General features: G+C 36.6%; 2 protein-coding genes across 3 annotated transcripts; both read right to left on the reverse strand.

Annotated features, from left to right (window-relative positions):
• Positions 1-404: 404 nt before the first annotated feature.
• On the reverse strand, positions 405-7,302 carry LOC120088631 (protein SUPPRESSOR OF K(+) TRANSPORT GROWTH DEFECT 1-like). Of its 2 annotated transcripts, none has more exons than XM_039046049.1 (9): positions 6,846-7,302; positions 4,730-5,232; positions 4,214-4,319; positions 2,876-3,074; positions 2,020-2,088; positions 1,861-1,935; positions 1,653-1,751; positions 1,385-1,540; positions 405-802 (listed from the first exon to the last, which is right to left on the reverse strand). In XM_039046049.1, the coding sequence occupies exons 2-9, from the start codon at positions 5,199-5,201 to the stop codon at positions 677-679; spliced, it is 1,302 nt and encodes a 433-aa protein (XP_038901977.1). In that variant the 5' UTR covers positions 5,202-5,232; positions 6,846-7,302; the 3' UTR covers positions 405-676. The 2 variants fall into 2 exon arrangements, with proteins under 2 accessions (XP_038901977.1, XP_038901976.1); XM_039046048.1 differs by having other exon boundaries at positions 4,730-5,214; positions 6,846-7,301.
• Positions 7,303-13,203: 5,901 nt separating this feature from the next.
• On the reverse strand, positions 13,204-14,910 carry LOC120088190. Its single transcript, XM_039045306.1, has 4 exons — positions 14,881-14,910; positions 14,245-14,346; positions 13,504-13,884; positions 13,204-13,320 (listed from the first exon to the last, which is right to left on the reverse strand). Exons 1-4 carry the CDS (start codon positions 14,908-14,910, stop codon positions 13,204-13,206), a joined length of 630 nt encoding a protein of 209 aa, XP_038901234.1.
• Between the last annotated feature and the right edge of the window lie 8,548 nt (positions 14,911-23,458).

Raw genomic sequence — 23,458 nt, forward strand, 5'->3', positions numbered from 1 at the left:
AACTAATTTTCTTATTCGACTGACTTGATCAAAGTTAATAATTTCCTAACTTTTGTTATTTTGTAATGCCCTCAGTCAAGTATTTGTTGCTTATCTTAAATAATTTAAACTCAACATATAATTTCTCCAAGTCAGATACAATACAAAATTAACTGAAAAATTGTCGAAATCGGTCTCCATCATAAAGTCAATAGTTCAAAATCTAAATATATGTATATATATTTGAATTAACATTAAATTATTGTGAGACAGAGGCTTTTATTTTTTTTTTAAAAAAAAGAATACCAATTATTATACTTCATTTTTTTTTACAATATGTGAAATAGGAAAATCGAGCCTGGTAAATTATATACGTATAAAATGAAGATTACCAATTAATTAAGTAGCATAGTGATCTCAACATGAAAAATTCTTCACAACTCTAGATTGGACAAACTTTAATCATTTCAAGCTGATGTAACTGTACACAAATTGGTGAAATGAACTTTGTGAAAGGCCAGACTTCAACATTTCAAGCTCAATGCAAAATGTCATGTCTGCTTTTCACTCTAACGAAAAAAAAAAATGAAATATATACAGATTTCTCAGATATGGGAATCACGAATATAATACAACTCAGGTGTGCTATTTACTCGATAGAAATAATTGACTCGATGTAATTACAACAAACTCATCGTCAACCTTCTTCCCCAAACTCTTTTGTAAACTTTTCATGAACCCCAAGATCAGATGTACTCACTGTAGGCCTTTGTCTAGCCAGAACCTTGTCAAAATCTCTTCTTGAAATTGGGGGTGGAAGGATCTGTATCGAAACAAGTAACCATTTAGCAAAATAAACTGCAGCAGGAAAACAGTATCTATGTTCCAAGAAACACAGGACTAGAAAACGTTCTTTAACTACCAACCAGGGATGTGATCTTTTTTTTATAAGAAACATTTAATTGAATAAATGAAACGATGAGGAGACCCAAAGCACCTCTAAGTGATTATAAAAGAAATTATAATTAGAAACTAAATAAGAAAGATTAAAATGCTTAAAAGGGTACCTAGATTTGCACCAATATAAAGCAGTAGATAGAACCAAATCCATAAAATGATCACAAACAGAAAAAGAGTCGTTAAAAACACGTTTGTTGCACCAGGGATGTGATCAGTTAATCAGAATACTATAAATTATCCTCTGAGAGAAGGGGAAAAAAAACATATTTAACAAGGTATGCATAATAAGTTGAGTTTCAATATATTGGTATGAACTATCATACACGTGAGCTTGACACTACATGAAATTTTACAAGTAACTGGCAGTAAGCAGCCCCAAGAGCTGCGCATAAACTATCAAATTATAAATTCTAACATTCATCCATGGTAGTAAGATCTAGAATACCTTTGAGGCAAGTTCCTTTGCTGCTAATTCTTCCATGGTAATTTGGACAGCGCCAGGTTGCTTAGGTCCACAGGGTACCCACATACCATCTGAAGTTTTAATAAAGAACATCGCATCCTGAGTCTTACGAACAGGTTCAAAGAGCACATCCTTCACCTGCCAATTCAAGGGGTCTATGAATTACCTAACTAACCTCTGAATAAGAGTTCAAGGAATGACGATGCCAATAATAAGAATTCAATTCATACAATTAATATTGTACACTTACACAAACTGAAATATCTGAACCTGAGAAACCCTCTGTTCTACGTGCCAAGCTTTCAAAATCTCTTTCCGTCAAATTATTTGGAGTATCTCCCAAATGCACCTATTTAATTATATCCAAGCACATTAGTAGAGTTCAGCTCCTCCAAAACCCAGAAAAGGGGGGAAATGTATACATATTTATAGAAGAAGATAAAAGAAAGTCCTAATACTTTGAACATATGTTGCCTGGCTTTCAAATCAGGAAGAGGGATGTATATCCGCTTGTCAAATCGTCGACGAATGGCCTAAAAATGCTACTGATCAGTCAAACATGCTCTACATTTCCATAATCCTTAACATAATATGGAAGCAGACAAATTTCCTCTTACCTGATCCAAGGCATAGGGAGTATTTGTTGCAGCAAGAACAAGAACTTTGTGGTCGTTGTGGCCTACACCCTACAATAATACAAAAGGAGGAGGAGAAAAGAGGAGGGGGGGAATTTTTTTTTAAATTGAAAAAAAAAAAAACCCACTACCACCATGCAACCTAAACTAAACTCACACTAAGCAATTTTGCAGCCCAAACACAAACTTCTTAATTTAGACTAAACAACTTTGGACTTAATAACTCAACTCAGCGCCCCAAGCACCTCTTTAATGGCAAAATTATAAATAAAAGATACTCCTGAACTTTGTCAATTATTTCAAAGCTACCCTCATTTCTACCAAAAAGTGCAATTACCCTTAATCTTTCATAAACATTTCAAATCTATCCCTGAAGTAGAAATTTATTAGAATGTTGAAAAAGAAATCAACATAATGGTGACCTGAAATAGTGCCGCAGTGATTAGGATACTTGTTTGGATTAAGCATGAAAGAACAACATTTAGACACATTGACTTTTTGTTCAACATTCTATAGATTTTTCTACTCCAATGATAGTTTTGGAACGTTTGAGATATGCCAAGATTAATATTACAACTTTTGAAAGAATAGGAATATTTTTTAAACAAAGTTCACAGCTATTTTTTATGATTTAGCCAACTTCAACTATTACATAACCCTCTAGATATAATAAAAATCCATTTTCAACGTGCTAAAACACTTAAAAGTAGGTCAGCTGCAAGTAAAAAGACATCTTCTGCAAATTACCAATATCAATGGAAAGGGAAAGGAAGCATAAGATAAGATGGTAATCAATCCCCCTCCTTCACGTATAATACTATTACTCTACAAACAATACCTGCATCTGCACAAGAAGTTCTGTCTTGATGCGTCTAGAAGCTTCACTTTCATTACCTTCACCTCGTTGACCACACAACGAATCTATTTCATCGATAAAGATGATGGATGGAGCACTATCACGAGCCATTTGGAACAGATTTGAAACTAGCTTTTCACTTTCACCCATCCATTTTGAGACAAGATCCGAAGAAGAAATACTACCAACACAAAAATAAATACTTCAACTTAAAGAAAGATGTAAGGAACCAAAAAGTAGCCAAGATTAGTGAGTCATAACAACATTTTTCAAGTTACAACCAGATATATCCAAATAGAACGTGAGGGGTGCATGCACTACAAAGAAATAGGGTGAGAATGAAAACAAAGAAGATGTATGGTTATGACTACAGTAAATAGAGATCGTGAGAAAAAACTATGTACTAGGCCCAAAAAATGAGTGAGTGATCACTATCAAACATCATATGAAAATTCCTATAAACGGAAGCTGTTAAATGGGTTTACACAGTTAAATAGCCACGAAATCCTCTTAAAAAGACATTTAAACTTCTTTTATTTAAAAGAAAAAAACTAATTTTATTCTGAAGTTCACCAAAGTAAAAAATCATATATAAGAAAAAATTCAGGTGCATATTTTCCTTTTGGTTGTCAAGAGCACAAAAAGGTAAGCTCTACCCTTAAAGTTTGACAGAGGTATCATCCTAAATTCCATAAGATGGTGCATTAAAATGATACTTGTCCTCCAAACAACCTTGTAGAATAAAACTTCCTCATAGTTATTATTAATTAGTTGCACTTTCACCTTTTTTCTTTTTAAAGAATACAAAACTTTTCATTAAGTGAATGAAAAGCGACTAATGCTCAAAATACACCACAATAGTAAATTACATTCACCTCACATTCATATTTTTCCTTGTTTCTTTCCAGTTAAACAAATCAGTGTATGATGAACAAATGAAGAACTAGAAAACCTCCAAAAAGCATTTCAGGAATAGGTTCCCAAATTTTTAGTCATAAAATCCTGAGATGCGCTTGCACAAAACATTTAGAAAAATGAAATTTCCACCACTTACTGGCTGCTTATGATCACTATCCTAAAGCATGAAAAATATCTAAAAAGAAATACCACTTCAAAATGATATAGATTATATCAACTGCAATGCAACACATTTTTCACAAGATTAAAAAAGAAGCACACGGTTCATAACATTTATTAATGGTATAAGAAATGCGGCATGAGAATTAGAGAGTGGTTCATTGTTCACACAGTCTAAGTGAGGGCATTTCACGACAAAACAAGTAAACTACCTGTTCATAGGTTCATAAAACTTCCTGTTACCTGAAAAATGTTGAGTCAGCTTCTGTAGCAACGGCCTTTGCCAAGTATGATTTTCCAGTTCCAGGAGGCCCATATAACAGGAAAGCTCTCCATGGTCGCCTCTTGCCTAAATAAAGTCGGATGATTGTCTATCAATATTTTATTTGAGTAAAAAATCCTTGACAATAGAATTTATGAATGCAAATGAGAGAATTCCATAAAATGTTGTGTAATTACAGAGGTAGCATATAAGAACTTGGTTAGTATACAATTGGCATCATTCTTAAATCGAATTTTGTCCTTAGGAATTTCCTCTCAATTCCAAGACAATGGAGCCACACAAACAGAACAACCAAGCCTTCCCCATCATTGGAGTAATCTGACATTAATTGCAATCTTTACACGTCAAATCAGATTTGAAAGAGAGAACTAAAATTTGAGCTTAAAAAGCCACTTTACTGACATGGTCAAGACCATCGCAATCAAATAAAACAAATCCATGTACAGTAGAGATCAAAGAAGTAACATGGTACTAACCAGTAAAGAACTGTGGGAACTTCACAGGTAATATTACCGCCTCTTTTAGTGCTTGCTTGGCGCTATCCAAACCGGCGACATCATTCCACTTGACGTTCGGCTTCTCCCTTACAATTGCAGAACTAAGACCAGCCTGCAACTTAGCATGTTCTGGATTCTCTCCATCTCCTTCTCCTCCATCTTTAGATTTCGTTTTGGGCTTAGTCGCAATTGCTGCATCCCCATTGGAAGTCGGCTCAGGACTGCCACCATCGAGCATAGACCGTATCTCCTCGGCACGGCGCAAATACTCGGTGAATTTCAGGGTAATAGCTTCCTTAATCTTAGGATTCTTCTCATACTTCAAATGAGTTTCAAAGTACCCCAAGGCATTCATATACAGGGGGAAGGCTTTCACATAATTGCCAGCATTATCTTCCTGCACTGCCTGCTTCACGTACTCGATGGCTTTTTCCTTAAAATTGTTGTACATCTCTTGTGGCAGCCTGTATTTTCCAATACAACTATTAAAACAATAATACGGAAGAAAACAATCAGAAAACTACTACAACTTACGCAATTCAACAAAAGCTTCATATTACAAACAATTTCTACAAAAGCTACTTATTACTTAAATAAACTATCAAATCCTAAAACAAAAACATCCTTCAATTTTTTGTGGCAGAACAACAAACTTCACTTCTTTTAGAAATGCCACCTAATCCATCATCTAAAATTATTTTGGAAAAACAAAAATGAATACAAAAACACTCAATTAGCAATTCTCGTATCAAGCTTTGAAATTCATTTTCTTTCAAAACTTTCACTAACAAAAATACAAATCTCTGCAGAACTTCCAATTAAAAACTTTGTACAAATGGTGCTTCCAAAGCCAAAATCTTTCGGTTGGATAAGCTTTCAAATCTAAAATCTTTCAATCAAATAAGCTTCCAAAAGCAAATGTTTCAATCTAAACTTTCAAATAGACTTTCAATAAAACAAAGCTTTCAAATAAACTTTCGATACTTCCAAATACAAAGCTTTCAACACTTCCAATCAGACATAACTTTCGATCAATCAATAGTTTCATTTAACATAATGGGAAAGATGCATAATTGAAGTGACCTAGACATATGCAATTACCCACAGGTAACACCAATATTCATTCATTCATATATGTCGATTAAAAATTGATCTGAACATTCAATACAATTACTTAAGTATGAGGTCATATGAGTATAACACACACATGAATCTTCATTTCAAAAGAATAGCAAACAACTATTAAGTGCCTTCTCACAAATAAGTTTCATGTAAATCCTTTACCATCAATTCCACATTTGGATACTACAAAATAAGCATACAATCCCAAAACAAAAATTTGGCATAGCTAGACAGCCATTTTGAATCAATAAAAAATTCTTACATAAGTATTTGAAACAAAACATGTAATTTTAAATAGCAAGAATTCATCCAACCAAACCATTCAAAATTTCCAATAAATTTCATATATGACAAAACCAAAAGAATTTGCTTTCAATTTGAAATCAATCAAACACTTTTATTCCAAATTATCCAAAATGGCAAAAAATACCTTCAAATAGCAAAATACTTTAAAGCATATAAAACAGTTCAGATCAACTTCAATCCATACGGAACATACTTTCAAACATTGTTCAAATCATATTAGTCGAAACATAATTTTATCAAAATTTATATTTTTGAAGAGATGTGAAAACTATTTACTCAATCAACAATCCTACACTTCTCAACCAATCCACTTTCTTGAACAAATGTCAACTTCCTCAAAGTCTAACCAACTAAGACAAAATTTAGTGATTAGAACTTAATTTGAAAGCCTTAATCATAATCCACCATAAACCTTAACCCATCACTCCGGATTAGTCCAAAACTACAGACAAAAAGTTCCCCTCGGTTTAGAAACTGATCAATCATCAAACATACTTTAATCGAGTTCGACATAGTTCTAATCGCGCTAATACTTATTGAACCTTAATCGAATACTTCAATATTTATCCAAACACAGCAACAGAAAGTTCCAAGGGTTCAGAACAACATTTGAACATTTAAAACCAATTCGAAAGAAAGTTAGAACAACTATATCACTGAATCTTACCAAGAAGAGCTCTGACCCTTGCTGGTTGATGTTAGAAACGTCCGAACTTGAAGAGTGAGCCTTACACAACCTATGGATAATCCGATTTGAGGCCAAACGAAGAGTGAGTAACAGCCGAAAGCTCACTTTAAAGTCAAAAACGCCGCTGGAATACTGTCACGGTCCGTTGAAAACGTGCTGAACAACTTGATGTTCACGCCGGAGTCTCGAACGGAGAAGAAACGCGTTGGCGAAGTGGGTGTTCACGTGGATGTTCAGAATCCGCCGATTAACGCATACATCGTCATCGATCGCGTGGTGGTTCGTCGTTCGGCGAAAGAGAAACGACGAGTCGAAGAGAGGAAGAAATTTTGCCGCTCGCGCGAGTCGAACCTGATTAGTGATTCGTGCGTGGGGTCGTTGCCGTTGTTCTGCTCGTTGGTTTCTTTCTCTTTCTTCCTTTTTTTATTTTTTGCTTCTTGAATAGTTCCCGAAATTCTAACTAAATCCTTAAAATAAAGTTCTTTGAAAAATATCTTTTGGTCCAGTGTAATGACCCGATAACTGGAATAATCCGGACTACCCAACCCCAATTATAAGAGTTAAGTTGGATTAGTATTAATTTTGGGTTAGGTTTGGGTTATTTATTTTTTAAAATATTTTTTCGGGTTGGGTTAGGTTGGGTCTCAGGTTACATTTTTAAAATTACGGGTTGATCCAACCTGTAACAATCCCACTTCTTAGGACAACTAAAAAGGGAATTGTTACTACATGCATGCATAAATATTCACATTGAGGAAAAAATAAAATAAAATAACATGATTTTGGACTTCTAAGAAACTATTTTGCCATTATCTCAAGATTTTAAATCGTTTGACCCGGGTACCCCTTAACATGAAGTAAATAATAAAAGAAAAATCATAAATAAAATAAAATAAAAACATGAGAAAACATAAAGGTTCAAATGCGGAAGCGTTTCTAGTTCCTTTGGCACTNAATAAAATAAAATAAAAACATGAGAAAACATAAAGGTTCAAATGCGGAAGCGTTTCTAGTTCCTTTGGCACTGTCACGGATTCCTCTGGTCAGTCGCCCGAGTATTCTTACCTTTACCTGAAAAAAAAAAATAAAGTTAAAGGTTGAGTATAAAATCCCAGTAAGTGATCCCATTACCGGGATCAGGCTATGCATCCACAAGCAGAGAATGATGGGCCTGTGGCTCAAACAACTACATCTGTCTTAGATGATGAAAAAAAAACCAAAGGACGTACTGTCTTGTCTTAACTTGCATGTCTAGTGGCCTGATGGCAGGCTGTCAAACATGGAAAAATAACATGAACGTGAAGCTGTCGATTCATGAATGTCTAGCGACTCGTAGGCACACCGTCAAACATGAAAAAATAACATGAACGTGAACCTATCGATTCACGCATGTCTAGCAGCCGTCAAACATGGAAAAATAACATGAACGTGAACCTGTCGATTCACGCATGTCTAGTGGCCCGAAGGCACACCGTCAAACATGAAATTAGACTCGTCAATCCTCTTAAATAAAACATGCATCAAGGCGAGACGGTAAACTGTTGTATTGGTCTAATCATGCATCACATACATAATTTCAGTATTGTTTAGAATCTCAAACATGCACATAATATTCATAAATGTCATGCAACAAGCATATCACAACGAACAAATCATGCTTCTAGAGTCCATTAATTAACTTTATAAATCTAATCTAGGCAGCCTAGCACGAAGGCACCAGTAATAGTACCACTTACCTCAACTTGGTCACAAAAGTCCATGCAAATATTCCTTAAAACCCTTGGATAAAACTTGAATCAGTCCTATGACATTAACTACAAGTTTAGTTTAGCAACTATGGCCTAAAAAGTGAGTCCAAGATTAAATAAATCATCAGGGTCTAAGTTCAAAGGATAACCAACCAAAACTTACACAAAACTTACTTAACTCCAAAAATTTTCCATTGAAAAGAATGGTCTCTACTTCGTTGAACGGTACCTCAAAAATTCCCAAATCTTGAATCTAAGTTTCAAACCAAAAAGAGGTTACTAATTTAACCCAAAATCAAATGGGTGAATTACACTCCTAAAAAATCCAAGGAAAATAAATCTTACCTAAGATTTTTCAAGATTCCAGCAAGAATCTAGGCAGTTGCGGCTAACGGCGCATCGACTCGTGCCTGGGCACGGCGGTAGGTATGGATCTATACGTGGGTGGCTGAACGGCAACTGTTGGTGGGGGACGGCGTGACTCCAAACCACGCGACGGACAGACGATGTGGCTAGCGACTCCGGTGCACGACGACTCGAAGGCGGCTGGAATCGTCGAAGCTCACGGTGGCGGAATGGCAACGGCATTCGACGAAGACCCAGACGCGACGACTGACGGCGTTCGACGAAGATGCTGGCGACGTTGGCTTCGACGGCAACAGGCAGAGTTCCAAGCGTCTGAGGCTGGCGAAGGAGGAAACATTGATCGTGTACACGATTGGGCAAATGGGAGATGGCAGAGACCTATCGTATAGTTCGATGCCCAATCGTTTAGCTAAAGCTAAGTGATCGTCTAGCAAAATCTAAACGATCGTTTAGCTCATTGCATAGCTCAGTGTATGTCGCCTACAAACACTACACAATCTTTTACTTTGGGCAAGCTGTCATTTAGTAAATATTGCATGATCGTTTAGCTCGCCCAAGCTGTCATTTAGTAAATTTGTATTTACTTGACAACTACCGTGAGTTTTCTTTTGCGAGAGAAAATCTCAAAACAAATTTTTTGACAAAAACTTACTAAAATTAGGAAAATCATTTTTCTTTTATCTCATAGTTACCATGAATCATCAATGACCACCCACTCAATTGGTTATTAAAGAAAAAGAATTAATTATCCAATAATTAATATTATTATAAATATAAATGATAACCAACTTATCATACTATATTTATAACCTATAGTTTTAATATTTCATCTCATGAAACATATAAACCATAGTTCTTTTTCTATTCCACGGTACTTAATGTAAATCTCCTTTACATCAATCCTCCACTAGATGTATCTCATACATCATACCGATATCATATTATAATCAAAAATACCTCTTGTCAATTTGAACATTTTAAATCAACACCAAGAACTGATCCTCAACTGAATCCATTGAGCTATGATAACAGGTAGAAATGCACGTTTTCACAGTGCTAAGTTATTAAACAATGCAGGTTTGATTGATAAAATAAATAAGATTGCGTCCAAAAAGTATTAAGTTTGTAACATTGCGGTCGCATGCGTTCATCGCATAAAAATAGTTAACTTTTATATTTTTGTGCAGAATATGCATTGATGCAAAGCGTAAAATGCGATCACAAGAAAGCAACGGTCGAGCGTAGCGTTACCGCAAGGCTTTGCGGTAATTTGTGCTTGTAAATATCTGCTCAGAAGGATTGCCGCATAGAGCCGCCGCAACTTGGAGGGCGCATTTGAGTGAAAAGCATAATAAATCATGATGAGACAGAAAGCTGATGACGGTCGATTTCGAATTAAGTTGACAAGCTGCTAACGAACTACTGTAGCGAGTACACTCAACTTTTCGGTGACAAATATTCGGCGCATCAGAGAGAGAATTAATGCCATCCTATCAGTGCAATCATAAAAGAAAAGCATCCTTTCACCCCGAAGCTCTATAAATATCGAAGGCAACCTTCAGTGAAGGAGTTCAGATAGTTAGAGAATTTTCCCTTAGATAGAATAACCTTGTTTTTAGTTTTTCTTTTATTTAAGGCGGAAGCGAGAGAAGCGAGATTGTACCGAGAGATCGTTCCGGTGAACTTAGAAGAGTGCCGAAAGCGTGAGATCAGAGAGGGCCAGCTCTTGCGGAAGCAGGAATATCTTTTGAATAGAATAGAGTTGACAGTGTAAAAGCTTGAGAAGTAAGGGATTGCTACCATGCTCTCTATCCTTATCTTCCATTGTCATTTTGTACTTAAACTTATCTATAGAAATGGAATTTACTTCTTTATATCTGTTCACTCTCTGTTTATTACGCATGAGTAGCTAAATCTGTCGAATGGGTTGAGAAACACTTAGCTAGTATAACTGGGGATCTTCATTCTATGCGATTATCTTGTATTATGTATGCATCATTCGTCCATTAGAGATACTCAGGAAGGTAGTCTAAGGGCAGAATCTAGGCTTGAAAAAGTCAGGTTAGAATCTAGGCTCGGGAGAGTCAAATTAGAATGCATAATTAAGAGATAGAAGCTTAGGAATAAGCACTATTTGCTATTAATGCATCGCATGCATCATATAGATAAGATATGATTGTGTGCGGTCACCTTGTCTTTGTGTGCATCTTGCATCATCACATAGGAAAAAATTAGAGACTTAGGAATAAGCTCTATGGACATTATTGCATTCAACACATGCGTCCTAGAACTAGGAGCACCGCACTTGCATTGGAAAATGATTTGTTGTCGCATGAGTGTAGCATGATCGCATAGTTTGATGCATTCCTGGGAAATGTTAGCTAAAGAACTTCTCAACCCGTTCCTCTGCATACTTAGTGTATCTACAACATAATCGATCTTTTCTCAAATCCGCCACATACATTTATTTTATACTGCAAACAAAAATCCAAAACAACTATTTGATTATTTGGTTACCGCAAAGTCTTCTTAGAAATTATCACCGCATACTGTTTTCCTAGTCCCTGAGTTCGACCCTGGACTTACCAGGAAACTCAATGGGGTTTATACTTGTATTCCGTTGAGAAAACTTGTTGCTCAACGTATTTCCATCACTACATTTCATTCCATTATTTCATCATATAAAATAACGCATCAAGCTACCAAGGGGACCTTATGGACCTGTAGCTCGAAGCTCCAACGGTACGTGAATAACTTACTAAACTCTTTAGTCACGTGATCCACCATCCGTTAACTGTCAGGCACTCCACTAAAGATCGACAGCTGAACTCTTCTTACCACAGATATACTATGTGTCCATCTTAACCAATCAGAAGTGCGAGAACCCTTCACAGATCGCTCGTAAATCAACTGGGCCAATAACCGTTATGTCTATGTAGTTACATCTGTCTTCTTAAGTACCACTGATTTCTCTAATGAATATAAGTCATAGTCCTACTATGACAGAGTCTTCTCTTCCAAAGAGAAGTTGTGGCCACTATGTTCAAGCCTCGGAATCAGCCCTTAAGGGAGCAATCTCTCTACTTATCCCTGCTTTGGGAAAAGAGTGAATTCCATCTTGTGGATTGAGTTCCCAACTCCTAGATCAGACAAGTCCCCAAAAAAGTAAGTATGTTGAGTTGGGAATCTAGCCACTCTCACCCATACTAATTAAATAACCGCCCTCAAAGGTAGGAGTTCCCAAAACACTCAGGATTGAGGTCGTGTCACCTATGGTCGTTTAGGTGAGATGCAAGTCTCTAGTATCAACAGCGTTATATACAGAGTCTAGTCATCTCGTGGTCCAGGTCTTATACAAACTCTTTGTATAGGACACCCCCGCTCACACGTCTCCACATGAATGGTTTGGATCTACCATCTATAGTAGTTTACAACACTTGCAAACCTCTACAAAACAGGCCGTATCCGTAGTGTTACCAGAATCAGGTATCCCACCTTAATCCTTATACTACAGACCTATTTCTGTCTCTTATACACATCTAGATGTGTATAAGAGACAGATTTATAGCACTTTACAACACTTGTAACATCTACAAAGCAGGCCGTATCCGTAGTGTTACCAGAATCAGGTATCCCACCTTAATCCTTATACTACAGACCTATTTAGGTTATCACTTAAGACATGATCCACTTGTATATCACATATACATGCTTAAGTTCACATAAGATAACCAAGGAGCTTATGAGTAAATGCCAGAATTAAATAACACTTATTTTATTCATCAAATAATGTGTATCTTTACAAACAACGAGACTCCGGGAGAATTAAGACACCAATCCCAACACCAACTCCCTGGAAACTCTAACGCACAAACACGTAACATATCCTCCAGTGTCTTGGTTAAACGCTCTATCTGACCGTTAGTTTGTGGGTGAAAAGTCATACTGAAATTCAAACGAGTACCTAATGCTGCCTGAAGGCTCTTCCAAAAGCTGGAGGTAAATCGAGGGTCCCTGTCAGAAATAATAGACACTGGCACCCCGTGTAACCTTACCACCTCTTTCATATACAACTGTGCCCACTTATTCACTAAATATGTAGGCTTCCCAGGAATGAAATGTGCTAGCTTGGTTAGACTATCCACTATAACCCAAATTATTGTAAAACCCTTCGCGGTTCGCGGAAACCCCACAATGAAGTCCATCGAGACATTCTCCTACTTTCATTCTGGTACGCTCAAAGGTTGCAACAAGTCTGTTGGCTTTTGTCTTAGGACCTTCACTTGCTGACACACCAAACACTTACTGACAAACTCTGCTATCTCCACTTTCATGGTATTCTGCAAGTAACAATCTTTTAGGTTCTAGTACATTTTAGTACTGCCATGATGTATCGAAAATGGGGAGTTATGAGCCTCCCAAAATAGACCATTCTTAAGGTCATCATCTGCTGGTACATATAAGCGTCTTCGAAAAGTAAGACCATTATCTGCGGACATGAAGAATTCACCACCCTACCCTACCTTCACTTGTTGTGCTACCTCAACCAGGTAAGGATCACTCCATTGAGCATCAATGATTCTCTGCCTCAAACTCGGTTGTACCGATAACTGTGCTAACTGTGCAGAGACCTCCCCTACCACCACTGCTATCTCGGCCAGCTCCAAGTCCTTACATGACTGGGCTTGTCTGGTGATAAGGGCTTCTGAATGGGCTACCTTCCTACTTAGAGCATCCGCCACCATATTTGCCTTCCCTGGGTGGTACAAAATCTCACAATCATAGTCCTTCACTAGCTCCAACCACCTACGCTGCCTCATATTTAACTCCTTCTGAGTGAAGAAGTATTTTAAACTCTTGTGGTCGGTGAAAATTCGTATCTTCTCGCCATACAAGTAGTGCCTCTAGATTTTTAAAGCAAAAACCACGACTGCCAATTCCAAATCATGTATGGGATAGTTCTGTTCATGGTTCTTTAACTGACAAGAGGCATAAGCAACTACCTTACCTTGCTGCATCAATACGCACCCCAAACCTCTTTTGGAGGCGTCACTGTAAATAACAAAACCACCTGTTCCATCCGGTACGGTGAGAACTGGGGTAGTAACCAACCTTTACTTGAGATCCTAGAAACTATCCTCACAAGCCTTACTCCAAATAAAGAAAGCTTTTTTTCGGGTCAACCGGGTCAGAGAGGTGGCTATACGGGAAAAGTCCTTCACAAAACGACGATAATAGCCCGCTAACCCCAAGAAACTACGTACCTCTCCGATTGTGGTTGGACGAGGCCAACTCGTGACTGCCTCAATCTTTGCGGGGTCAATAGATACACCTTCCTTGGACACCACATGCCCTAGAAAGGACACCTGTTTTAACCAAAACTTGCACTTGGAAAACTTAACATATAACTTTTGCACCCTCGAGGTCTCTAAAATCTTTTGTAAATGCTCCTTCTATTCCGCCTCTGTCTTGGAATAAACCAAAATGTCATCTATGAAGACTATCACAAAAATGTCAAAAAATTTCTTAAACAACCTATTCATCAGGTTCATGAACACTGCAGGAGCATTCGTCAACCCAAATGACATCACGATGAACTCATAATGGCCATACCTCGAACGAAAAGTTGTCTTAGGAATATCACTGTCCTTTATCCTCAACTGATGATATCCCGACCGAAGATCGATCTTAGAAAACACTGTAGCTTCTTACAACTGGTCAAACAAGTCGTCAATACTGGGAAGTGGATACTTGTTTTTTATAGTCACCTTATTTAATCCCCTGTAGTCAATGCAAAGACATAATGACCCATCTTTCTTTTTCACAAAAAGTACCGGCACACCCCACGGGGACATACTAGGGCGGATGAAACCCTTGTCCAACAACTCTTGCAACTAAACCTTAAGCTCCTTCAGTTCTACTGGAGCCATTCTATATGGAGCTTTCGAGATAAGAGTTATGCTTGGCTCCAACTCGATAGCAAAGTCTATCTTCCGATGCAGCGGCAGACCTAGAAGATCTTTTGGAAAGACATCTGGGTAATCTCATACTATTGGCTCCAAAGTCAAGGAGACCTAGGCTCTCTAGTGTCAACAACACTAGCCAAGATACTCCAGGTACCTCAGTTAAGCAACCTCTGGGCTTTCATGTCAAAAATTACTTTGTGTAGGACCACGGTCCCCGCCCCTTTAAATTTAGAGCTGGCTATTGTGGGAGGGTTAAAAAACACCTCCTTGTGAGATCATTCTATACAGGCATGATTAGAAGCTAGCCAATCCATGCCCAAAATCACATCAAAATACCGCATGTCTAAGACTATCAAAGTCACATCCAGTGTACGACTCGCGACTTCAATCTGACATGCTTTTATCTTCTCTTTTGCTAATATAATTTCTCCAGACGGAGGGGATACCGATAACACATAGTGCAAGGGCTCTAATTCTAACATGGAATGCTTAACAAATATCGATGGTATAAACGAATGGGAAGAATCGGAATCAAACAATACCAGCACAAAGTGTCCCAAGATTGGGAGAGTACCTATCATAACAGTGTCTGCTTTCTCGACGTCCTACTGGGTGGTTGAGTAAACACAACCTTATTGTTGCTGAGGCCTATTTGAACTCCTCTGTTCATGGCTTACAAACTAGTTCCGTAACCGGACGTGTTTCTATTAGAGCATCCATCTATCGAGTGCCCCTTCTGCTTGCAATGAAAACAGACCCCGGTGCCTGCCAAACATCGACTCTAGTGACGTCTTCCACACGAGCTACACACCGACCGATTTATTTCTACCATACTTGCCTCGGCAGCCTGCTGCTTAAAGTGTCGAAGTAATAAGTCTGAGCTTTAAATCTTCTGATGGGGGTGAGGCTCGAAAGCCTTCTGATCTACCTTCCTTTTCTAACCCGAGGAAGGTCCCGCTCCAAATGCCCGTGAATGCTCGTCTCCCCACTGTGGGTCCACCTTAGCTACTAAACAAAGTGCCTCAACATGGGTGGTTGTTTTGAAGGCTCGCACAATACCTCGTATATTGTCCTTTAGGCCATGAACAAACCTCTCTGCCCTCATAGCTTTCGTAGCAACCAACTCCAGGGAAAAACGGGACAGGGTGTCAAACTCCTAGTCTTACTCCTCCACCGACCTGTGTCCCTACCTCAGCTCCAACATTTGCTTATTGTATCTCAAGTTGGCAGAGAAGTACTTCACGTAAAAGCGTTCCTTGAACTGCTTCCATGTCACTGGTTCCCTTCCCATGCCCAACATCCTTTCTACTGACTGCCACAAAATTTGTGCTTTGTTAGCGAGCATGAAAACGACACATTGCACTTTCTGATCTTCTGGGCATTTCATATAACGGAAAATCATTTCAATCATGGATATCCATAAATCTGCATTGGTAGGGTCCTTTAGTGACCCATTGAAGGTGATGGGGTTGTACTTCCTGCAAATGCTTGGCCTCCACCGAAAGGCCCGACATGCTCTAGTTTTGGGTCATGTTCTGAGTCTGAACTTGCGGCATCTGATCCTGTGGTGGTGGTAACTGCTAGAATTGGGCAAACTGGGCCGACCGTTCATCCAGCATGTCCTTCATTTTACTCAACACAGTTGATGTGATTGCTTCCCCAATAGCGGTTGCCTAATCGGTAAACTCTGATGGAACAATTGGGGTGGCCTACGTCTGTGGTGGTGTGGCCGTGTGTTGGGCTCTACTCATGTCTGGGTTCGCTGCCACCCTGACCCTGAGGGGTCCCTAGGCAGCAAGGAATCCTCTGGTACCGTAGGGTCCTGAACTTGTGAATCTTGAATTTGTGGGTCCTCATCATGAGGATCTTGATCTTGAACTGTCGGATTCTGATCTAGGGGAACGCGCCCCCTTCTGGTAACCCTATGACTGCCTCTTCCCCTAACACATACCATTTCCTCACAATTGTTCGCAACCACCACTTAACTACTTTCCTTACCAATAAAACACATCAAATGCAATCATAAATACTACATACTCGGGTGCATATTATCCTAGATACTTTTCATAAGGGACATACTTGGCGACGACGAAGAATTTGTTATAAGCCAAAATGGACAACCTGGACTTACATAGTAAGTCAGTCTACAAAACCCAAAACATGGGCTCTGATACCAATTGTAACAACCCCACTTCTTAGGACAACTAAAAAGGGAATCGTTACTGTATGCATGCATAAATATTCACATTGAGGAATAAAATAAAATAAAATAAAATAACATGATTTTGGATTGCTTAAGTATATAAGAAACTATTTTGTCATTATCTTAAGATTTTAAATCGTTTGACCCGGGTACCCCTTAACATGAAGTAAATAATAAAAGAAAAATCATATATAAAATAAAATAAAAACATGAGAAAACATAAAGGTTCAAATGCTTGATGAAAAGAAACCAAATGACGTATTGTCTTGCATTGACTTGAATGTCTAGTGGCCTGATGGCACACCGTCAAACATGAAAAAATAACATGAACGTGAACATGTCGATTCACACATGTCTAGCAGCATGTAGGCACACCGTCAAACATGAAAAAAATAACATGAACGTGAACCTGTCGATGTCTTGTGGCCCGTAGGCACACCGTCAAACATGGAAAAATAACATGAACGTGAACCCTGTCTCTTATACACATCTAGATGTGTATAAGAGACAGGGACAGGGTGTCAAACTGAACTAGACCCTTCGGTCCTCTTGAAATAAAACATGCATCAAGGCGAGACGGTAAACTGCCCGATTGGTCTAATTATGCATCACATACATTATTTCAGTACTGTTTAGAATCTCAAACATGCTCATAATATTCATAATTGTCATGCAACAAGTATATTACAACGACAAAATCATGCTTCTAGAGTCCATTAATTAACTTTATAAATCTAATCTAGGCAACCTGTCACGAAGGCACCAGTAATAGTACCATTTACCTCAACTTGGTCATAAAAGTTAGTGCAAATAATTCCTTAAAACCCTTGGATAAAACTCGAATCAGCCCTATGACATTAACCACAGTTTATTTTAGCAACTATGGCCTAAAAAGTGAACGACGACTGTTGGCGGGGGATGACGCGACTCCAAACCGAGCGTCTGAAGCTAGGCTGTGGTCCTTGAAAAGGAAAAAGGGTGGGGGGGGGGCGGGGGAGGGAAAGGCGTATCAATCCGCACGTGCCTAACTTCCTGCTTGGGTTAATTTACTATGTATTCTGAAAGTTCTAGTAGTATCTGTGGACGAGAAGAGGGAAGTGGGCGAGTCGGGCGGGGGGAATACGAAGAAAAAAAATCTTTTTTCCTTTCCCACATGTATAAATATACTTAAAACCTCTTTCCTTTTCCTTTTTAAATTCCAAATTCCCCATTCCTCTTCCAAAAACATACACACACACATATATATATATAACTTCCAACAAACAAACTTAATTATCTCCATAGATAATCAAATCTCCAAATGCAAGCCAAATTAAAACTTAATTTCGAATAATTAAATTGTATTTTAACTTAGCCAAATACATTAATCCCAGATTCTGATTTATCCAAGAAGTCCAACAAAAATTAAAGCTTAATTACAAAATAAATTAAAACTTAACTACAAAATAAATCGGGGTGTTACACAACCCAACCCGAATTACTAATATTATTTAAACTATATATATATATATAGGGTTTTATTTTCTTGTGCCGCTTAGCCTTTAATGAACCCCACAAAATTCAGGCGCGTCCTTCACTTTTCATGTTTAATTCACCGTTCCTCTCACCTTTGTCCCTCTTCGTCTTCTTCCTCTCACCTCTCTCTCTTCATCTTTCGCTCTCAATTTCTTTACAATGTTTGTGCATAAAGAAATTTCATCTTCAACTCTCCTTTGTCTTTTGTTTGCTTTCTCGGCTTTTCCCTCTACTCACCGTCTTGACTCGTCTCCTTTCTCTCCCTTTTCTCCCTCGATCTTAGTCATCTAGTCTGCCTCCCCCTTCTTTCTCAATCTTTGGCTCTCCGACGTTGAGTTCCATTTGAGTCCAAACACCATAATGTTGGTAGATTTCATTGTCTTTCTCATGGTCTTTCTTTTCTTTCATATTAAAAATAAATAAATAAATCTCCATTTTTTATAACCCGACAACCCAACCCAACCCAAATTTTAATAGTTGGGTTGATTTGGGTTGTAGACCATGTTCAGGTCATTCAGGTAGCCAACCCGACCAACCTAACCCAACCCAACCCAACCCAACCCGTGTACACCCATAGTCTCTATTTAGTCTATAAATTTAAAATGTTACATATTTAGGTCTCGTTTGATAACTATTTGGTTTTTGGTTTTTGCTTTTCGAAAATTAAATATATTTCATCCACATTTCTTACAATGGTTTAGTTTTTTAAAAGCTTTTTTTTAGTTCTCAAAATTTTGTTTGTTTTTTAAACCATTAGTCGAAAGTAGATAACAAAAGAAGACATTTGGAGATAGAAATAGTGTCCATAGACTTAATTTTTTTTTTAAAAAAAAATGGTTACCAAACTCTCAAGTTTTCAAAATGTTACAATTTTACCTTCGACATTTAAATTTTACTTCAATTTGATTCCTATATTTCAAGATTACACCTTTAATTCGATTTTTCATCAAAAACTCACTTTCCATCTTTAGAGTTAATTTATATTAATATATTAAAAATTATTAAAAGAATTATAATTAATTAAGTTTCACTATTTTTATTAGATTTCAATTTAAGCCAATATTGACTTAAAATTTTCAGTGTAGTCTTAATATTGTGTTAATTAAACATTTATGGTCAACAAATGTTTAAATTGGTTAATGAAAAACTTGTATAGCTATTTAAAATTAGCCACCGTAGTTTCTCACGTTCTTTAAATTGGCTAATGAAAAACTTGTATAACAAATATTGGTACGATATTTCTTGTGAATGCTGATTTCATCTTTCACCCCTAGTATTTTTAATTGAAGAAAGAAATGATATTTTTATTTAACGCATCTAAATAATTTTAGAAATGAAATCAAACAACCTTAACAAACAAATAATTTATCAACCACCCATTGAAGGTATAATTGAAAATGGTAAAAGTAGAGGGAAATTACCTTTTAGAGTTTTGAAAAATATGTGCGATTAATTCAAGAATTTTTAAAACGTATCTTTTTAGTTTTTGAGATTTTTAGAATATGTGCATTTGACCCATGATTTAAAATGTACCTTTAGACCTTAGATTTTTTTAAATAGACTTAAAAGGTATCTACAATAATTTATTGTTTTTGTTTAAATTAGAAGAATAATTGTTTAAAAACTACCAGTTTTCTAAAATTATTTTTTAAACTTATTTTTGTAATTCAAATGTCATAAAATTATATAAAATTTAAAAAACAATACTTAGATGATCTTTTAAATCTATCCATAAGAACTTGGGGACTTAAGGGGTACATTTTGAAAATTAAGGGAGCATGTGTTGGGTGCAGAGTTGAATTTAGTTGGAAATTATTGTATGTGTTTGATATCTAAAGTTATTTTGAGTTGATTTGGAGTATCTGGTGCATATTTTTTAAACAAAATTGTTTATGTATTGCAATTTTTTTTTTGTGCCTACCCTTTTTTTAATTTCCAATTATACTTACATTTTTTTTTAGATTACAATACACTTAAAAATGCTTAATTTTCCCCTTCTTAAAACATAACAAACCCTAACATGCAAATTAGAAGACGAAACCCCAAAATCAAAGGGGAAAAAACCCATATCTAACATGCAAATCAGAGATGGAAACAGAAAAATAAAATTTAAAAAAAAACTAATAAATACCTAATAGATCTTAAAAAAACCAACAAACATCCATAGAAGAAAAGACAAAGAAGCGGATCGGAGGAAGAAATCAAAAGAGATGAAGAGAAAAGATGAAAGAGAACAAATGAAGAGACAAATTAGAGAATGAGAGAGAAGACAAAAGAGATCGGAAGAGACATGAAGAGAGATAAAAACGATAGAGCAAATGAGGGAGTTGGAGAGGAATGAAAATGAAAACGCGTGAAAATTGGGAGTTAAGGGGGATAAATGAAATGTTGCGTAATAATTATCAACGGAATCAAATGTCGGGTGAGCTTTTTTGCTCATCCAACTCAACTCAACCCACCATCCACATGCCTCTCAAGGGACTAAGTGAAGGAAGTATGTGAATACCCGTAGCACAAAGATCGTGCCTCAATTTTTTATTTTATGGAACTAGAATTATTAGGGGACGAAAATTAATATACGTTTACTCTAATTAAGAATACATTCATAGAAATTTGGAGAGGAAGAAGGATTGAGAATGACTTATCCTTGAAGAATGACTTATTCTTGTTTACTCTCTAATGTACTGCTCGAATGATCTCCTTCAGTTTATGGGCTTCGAGAGATTAAATGATCGCCTTCATAGACAGGAGTTCACAACACACTCTGGATTCATGTCAAATCACTTATGGTCATTATGGTGAAATGTAAGTCTCTTCTAGCAACAGTGTCACATAGAGAGACTATTCATTTCGTGGTCTAGTCTTATACAAACTTTTTATATATAATTAGAGTTAGCAATGGGGTCGGGGTGAGGCGGGAGGGAGGGGATCTCCTATCTCCGACCCCATGGAGGGAATTCACTCTCATCCCCATCATTCAAAGGCGAGGACGAGGGTGGGAATTCCCCATCGGGGAAACAAGGTCCCCGCAAGTACCTATTCCCCGTTGCCCTGCGAGTATTCCCCTATTGACATTTTTTTTTTAAAATTCAAGTCACTTTATTTAAAATTGCACTAGTCCACAAAAAATAAACAAAATTTAATGGAATAATCCATAAAATAAACACAATTTAGAAGTTCACAAATCCATTAAATAAGTTTACAACTTAGAATAAATAAAGTTTGAATAAAAGTTGGAAATCAATTGAAGTCAAATGTCTTACACAATTACAAATACAACAATCAAAATCATAAATTGTTCGTTATTTTCTCTTTATCGATAACTTTACGTTCAATTTTTTCACATTTCTCGACATCATATCATCCTTAGGTGTGAGTATTGTTTCTATATTTAAAATACAATTAACAAATAATGTCACAAAAAAATAACTAGACAACAAGCTTTAAAAAGTGCCATAAAAATAATATTAATCCTTGAGCATACCTCAGTCACCACTCCAGCTTCATTAGAGTCATTTGCATCTTTTAAAACAGTTGTTAAATGTTTAACCATTTCTTTTCCCGTGCTAATATCTTATGTTGTCACATATTTATAATACAAAAAAAATATTTATTAATATATTAAATGTCAAATCTTCAGTTGCAATCCAATTTTAAGTGCACATCAAAACCTCTATTGCCTTCGGGTGAAGTTTGTTACGATATGGGCTTACAATCCTACCACAAGTATTAAAAGCAGACTTTGATGTAACACTAGATAAAAGGAATGGATAATATGTCTCCAACAATTTCTTGTAAAATGAGATACTTGACCCCATTCAATTTCTACCAACTTATAATGTCAAAATCAGATGATCGGGTTAAGACAGATTCATCCAAATATGCATCAAACTATTGCTTCTTATTCATCTTATTGGTATTTGAAACAAACGAGTCATAATTATTAAAATCATCAAATTTTGTATTATTTGATGTTCCATTAAAATTTGTAGAGCGAGAATCATCACCTTTACTTTCATGCTTTAGGTGATATTCTTTTTCCAAATATGCAAAAAAAAAAAAAAAAAAAAAAAAAAAAAAGCCTTTCCACCTTGTGAAGAAAAGTATCACCATAAATTCTAGGGAAGTAAAACTCAATCAACTTCTATTTGTAATGAAATTCTACTGTAGTTATGGCCATTTTCCCATGAATTTGTTGGGGTCGATGAACTAAATCTCGTGGGTCCTATAGTTTGTAATCATAATGTACAAACGATCTATTTATTTAATAAAATATGATGTATTTTATTTGACATTTAGTAGCATTAACCCACGAAACCAATAAACTAACATCTGAGGTTATCTCCTGTAGGTTAAACATGTATATAAAGACATACATGTGAATCATGTTTAAGTGATAACTTAAATGGTCTATAGTAGATGGATAAGATTGGGTATCTTTGTAGATGTTACAATTGGTATGGTGAAACTACAAATATGACCCGCTTTGTAGATGTTACAATTGTTGTAAAGTGTTACAAATGATTTGATCCTGATCATTCATGTAGAGATATATGAGCAGGGATGTTCATACAAAGGGGTTTGTATAAGACCAGACCACGAAATGAATAGAGACTTACATTTCACCAGGATGACCATAGATGACATGACTTAAATCCTGAGTGAGTTATGAACTTTTGTCTATGAGGGCGATCATTTAATTTGTATGGGTGAGAGTAACCAGATCGTTGACTTAATAATCCTACCATTTTGGAGACTCGTCTGATTGGGGAGTTGGGAACACAATTATATAAG

This window comes from Benincasa hispida, chromosome 10, assembly GCF_009727055.1.
Source record: "Benincasa hispida cultivar B227 chromosome 10, ASM972705v1, whole genome shotgun sequence".
Classification (NCBI taxonomy): Eukaryota; Viridiplantae; Streptophyta; class Magnoliopsida; order Cucurbitales; family Cucurbitaceae; genus Benincasa; species Benincasa hispida.